Source organism: Scylla paramamosain, chromosome 9, assembly GCF_035594125.1.
Source record: "Scylla paramamosain isolate STU-SP2022 chromosome 9, ASM3559412v1, whole genome shotgun sequence".
In the NCBI taxonomy this organism is placed as follows: Eukaryota; Metazoa; Arthropoda; class Malacostraca; order Decapoda; family Portunidae; genus Scylla; species Scylla paramamosain.
Window position 1 is genome coordinate 8,415,001 of NC_087159.1, and position 4,954 is coordinate 8,419,954.

At 43.4% G+C, this 4,954-nt stretch overlaps 1 protein-coding gene across 1 annotated transcript in view; it reads right to left on the reverse strand.

Annotated features, from left to right (window-relative positions):
• LOC135103904 (probable serine/threonine-protein kinase dyrk1) overlaps positions 1 to 4,291 on the reverse strand; it is a 20,028-nt gene extending 15,737 nt beyond the window's left edge. Inside the window, 4 exon segments of the mRNA XM_064010832.1 lie at positions 2,302 to 2,400; positions 2,995 to 3,056; positions 3,425 to 3,794; positions 4,224 to 4,291. Of these exon segments, the coding sequence (XP_063866902.1) occupies positions 2,302 to 2,400; positions 2,995 to 3,056; positions 3,425 to 3,794; positions 4,224 to 4,291 (599 nt within the window).
• Positions 4,292 to 4,954: the final 663 nt, after the last annotated feature.

Genomic DNA, 4,954 nt, shown 5'->3' on the forward strand with positions numbered 1-4,954 from the left:
AATTCCAAAAATATATTCTTTTTCATTGCTAACTTTACTGTAGATGCTTATAAAGACTCCACGCATTGCTTCTCCTGCTGCTAATTGTTTCATGTTCCAGTGAAAGGGCTAACACACACACACACACACACACACACACAACGCACAGGAAGTACGCAGTGTCGTCCAAGGCGGAAGAGTCCAAGCATGTCCGCCACCTTCATCTTACTCTCTGCCAACTCGTCATACACCTGTTGTGCAAAACGTAAAATGGATAAGAATAATGGGAAACTAAGAAAGGACAACATTTCGTATATATACATTCGATAAGATAAATACATAATTTTATTATGATCTGTGAAATCTTTTGGTACCAAGACCCTTTGCCCCTCAGGCTACTTCTTTCTTCACATACCAACTGGATGAGCAGGAAAATCTTCTCATCGGTTCAAATGGCTTTCTCCTTTAGTTCTCTCTCTCTCTCTCTCTCTCTCTCTCTCTCTCTCTCTCTCTCTCTCTCTCTCTCTCTCTCTCTCTCTCTCTCTCTCTCTTACTCCTCTTATTTTCTCTCCCTCAGCAGAGGTGTCGTTCATCCTGCTTCCTTTTGCCCTTTACGGAAGTGGTGCGCTACGTGGTTTTGTGGCGTGGGCGTGGGGCTGATAATACGGGTGGTAAGCGCGTCATTATGAAGCCCTAAAGGCTGTGGTGTCCTGTTATTTGGTGTATCTGTGTTGGTCAGTGGAACGAGGATTTAGTTTGCGTAAGACAGACTGTTTGTTTTCACTAATTTTTGAAGCTCTTCTTTTATCATTTGTAAAAAAAAAGACACCCCTATAATTCAAGTGTAAATATAGTATTAAGTAGTTATGAGGCCACAGCGGTACAGTGTGCGATTTCGGGTCCGAGCAGTCCTCAGCATGGGTTCGAATCCTGGCCTCGGTCCTAAAGTAGGAAGGGCATCTTCTCAGTATAACGGTTCTCAAGTGCCAAATCCAAAGTACTTCATTCGCAGCCACCGTCCCAGCTCTGATAGACCAGGGAAACAGAACGTAAAACCGTGTAACCACAGGTAGATAAGGATAGGTAGGAATCAGACCCTTTGTTAAACATCACGGAAGTTGTCCTTTGTTTATTAATATTTTAGTTTAGGAGATTTCCCGTTGTTCATCTGATGAAATATCACCAACCAGCACAACAGCTGGCACAATCCTGAAATTCGTGCTAAGCTAAGTCTGAAATCTTGGTGACTGGCTGGGTGTTCCACTCACGCTGCTGGAATCAAAGCCATCTCCTGTCATCTACCGATATTTTCACGCTAACTGCTCTCCTAAAATCTTCACCCTGCAGCCCCGCTCCACTAAACTTTCTACTTTCTCTCACCTCTATTCTGTCAACATTTTTAATGCATGAGTTAACCAGAATTCTAAATCTGTTGTAACTTTTTTTCTGTGAACGGTGGACCTCTCTGCCTGCTTCTGTATTTCCCCTTACTATGACGGGAACTCTTTCAAGAAGGAGGTTTCAAGACACGTCCTCCATTGTTCGATCATTCTTTTGGCTTTCTCTATAGGGACTGACACCATCATTTGGTCTTTTATTTATTTTGATGTTGCTCTAGGGCAGTGTTCCTCTTACATAAAAAGTGTAGAATCTTACTGTTTTGCAGTCATCACATCATGCTGTACTTGCGCCTGTGCTTAAGTTTTATGTGTAGTTTAGACAACTTTAAGTAAAACTTAGCATAATTCTAAGACTCTGTGAATCCGGGCCCAGGCACGCAGCCCACAGAATACCTTGTCCAGGAGCGACGGAGAAGTGGTATGGAGACTCCAGCGACGAAGTTTCTCTCGTATCTTATCACACTGCCAGGACGAGAATGGTATTAGTATTTGCAGTAACAGTAATGATAGTAATAATAATTGGTAATAGTAGAAAAAATAGTAGTGTTATTGTTTTTGTAGTCAGTGTTATAAGACCCACTGAAAGCCTGAAATGTGCTCCACACAAAGGCAGAAAAGGCCTTTTCTGTAAGATATCCATTGAGAAAGGGGAAAATAGTCGGGAACGACATAACATCCAACACCATTGATTTTGAAGTAGTCCAAAAACAGAAAGAACATTAAATTTGCAGTCCAGATTCCTGGCGATGGACGGCGGGAAGGTTCCGTATAGATGACAAGTGAATGATGATTTTTAACTCGGAAAAAGAAAAAAAACACCAGTTCTCTTTCTTTAAATAAAAAAAAAGAAAAAAAATACTATAAATAATACACACATTAAGCAGCTATTGATAGTTGAAGCAGTAACAGTAGTAGTAGTTATTGTTGTTGCTGTAGTCGTTCCCATTGTTGTTGTTGTTGTTGTTGGTCTCGTTGTTGTTGTTGCGTTGATGTTGCTGTTGCTGCTGCTGCTGCTATTGTTCTTGTTGTTGTTGTTATCGGTGCTGATATTACTGTTGCTGTTGGTACTATTGTTGCTGTTTTGGTGGTGATAATGATAATGGTAGCGATGGTGTTGATGGCGGTGGTGGTGAAATAATGGTGATGGTAGTAATAGCAGCAGCAGCACCAGCGACAGCAGCACCAACAGCAGCAGCAGCAGCAGCAGCAGCAGCAGCAGCAGCAGCAGCAGCAGCAGCAGCAGCAGCAGCAGCAGCAGCAGCAGTAGTAGTAGTAGTAGTAGTAGTAGTAGTAGTAGTAGTAGTAGTAGTAGTAATAGTAGTAGTAGTAGTAGTAGTAGTAGTAGTAGTAGTAGTAGTAGCAGCAGCAGCAGCAGCAATAGTAGTAGGGGATGTAGCAGTAATAGCAACAGTAGTGGAAGTAGTATTAGCAGTGGTTATACAGTGCTCGACATTGCATTAGTCTTCCCGAAGCGAAGCTGACAAATTCAGTGTCAAATTTTGCTTCACTCTAAAGTGGGGCTTAAAATCACTTTAAAACAGAATGGCGTAGTAATAGAAACTTCTGAGCCCGCCAAGCCAAGCACAGTCAGCTGTTGTCTTGCATTGTGCCTTACAGTTGTCTGACAGTAAAGAGGGATTCATCAGTCCACAGTACCCCAACCCACTTGTCAGCATCCTAAAGGAGTAGCAGGAGCAGCACTGAAAATCATGGGAAAAAAATAATAACCAAAAAACTGAATTGCTCTGCTATTTTGGGTAACACTTCATCAGGTGCAATTTGGACACACCGAGAAGGATACCACGCACACATTTGACGGCTTCTTGCACCTTCCTTTATATTCGTATGTTCTTATGTAACCTACGTGATGCCTCGCTCACCTTCCTCCGGTAGTTCGTCGGGGCATCCACCAAAAAATAGGCCTGTATCATCCCTCCAGACAAGGACATCAAGGATTTCAGAAGTGTTCCTTCATTATGAGAATCCAAAAATATCAGGAGGACGATATTATGTACGCATATTCCTAAAAGGTGCACGCAGATCACCGGAGCAAGGAGGCTTGTAATGGTTCCCTCCAGTTGCTCTATGACCGTGACGCTGTGTCTTGCGAAGAGAAGGGCGTCTCCCTCCTGCTGGGGCGCGACAAGTTTCAAGGTTCCCCATGTAGTATGAGCAGGATTAAATGAATTTTCGCAGTATCCTTTCGATAGATTTGACTCTTTTCTTGTGTTTCTCATGTCACCTGTGAGGTTTTTGTGGCGTGGCTGTTCACCTTGTGCTCGGTTGTCAGGCCAAGGCATCACCTCCACGGGTGTTGGATTTACCCGAAGGTCCTCAAAGGATGATTCAGGAACATGCTTCCCGTAAAGCTGCTCAATAGGGGTGAAGGCGGCGGCCAACATGATGGAGAGGAGCCTGAACAATGCGTTGTAGAACATCGGGAAAACAAGACTTAATAGTGAATAATACGATGTAATCGTGATGTCCTTTAACAATGTTATCCAAGTGTTATCAGGGTATATGGATCTTGAAAGAACTATATTAACAGTCGTGGAAAAAAGAACGTAGAAAAGTTGAAAGAAGACGCATTTGTCTAGTTGATTTGTTGTGAACCGACAAAGTTGTTCACTATGAAACTTCACCAAGGAAGCTAAAGCCTTAGCGAATTTACGGCTGCACAGGAGGAAATAGAGCGGCACGAGGATCAATAACACTATATAGTTAACTTTCGAGAATATGACGGCCACAAGAAACGTTCCCTGGAAAAATGACAGTAATTTTATGAGGTCTAATAATGTCACAACGATCAGGGTCCAGAATGTGATTGATAGGCCTAGACAGTACACTAGGAGTCCCCAGCTGGAGGTGGCCGCTGCAGGCTCATGAGAGAAGCGGTAGGGAAACAATCCCATCGCGCGCAAGATCTGTGTTAGGAACAGCAACATTCGTGTTTCCTTCATGGCTGTCCTCGCGTCTGGAGCGCTCCGCTATGGAACTGATGCACGGGTCTTCTCGCGTTCAGGATGTCTGCCGATAACACTTCTCGGTTCACTCTCAACAATAGTTCCTAGGAGAAAATACCAAGCAAGTCCTGTTGGCAGCCATGGAAATGTATTCTCGGATTTTCTAAGTATCTCGTGGCACAAAGCGAGCGACAATGTTCACACAACCCGCACTGAGTCTCTCTCTTTCGTCTATTCGTGCAGCACTGACGGCGAGCAATTATGATTCGTCTCTTTATAGACTTCCTTTATAAAATATTTAGAAGATAAACTTTCATTAGCGACTTCGGCGATATTACTTTATGGAACAATATAATATTGTGCAGAGCTGTAGAAATTCTTATTCCATTGATTTACCTCAAGTGTTATGGGGGTCGCCATCATTACGTACACACACACACACACACACACACACATACACACACACACACACACACCACCACCACCACCACCACCACCACCACCACCACCACCACTACCACCACCACCACCACCACTACCACCACCACCACCACCACATTACTTGCATAATAAGGAGTTGTTGTTGCTTTTATTTAAGAGGGACACCGGCCA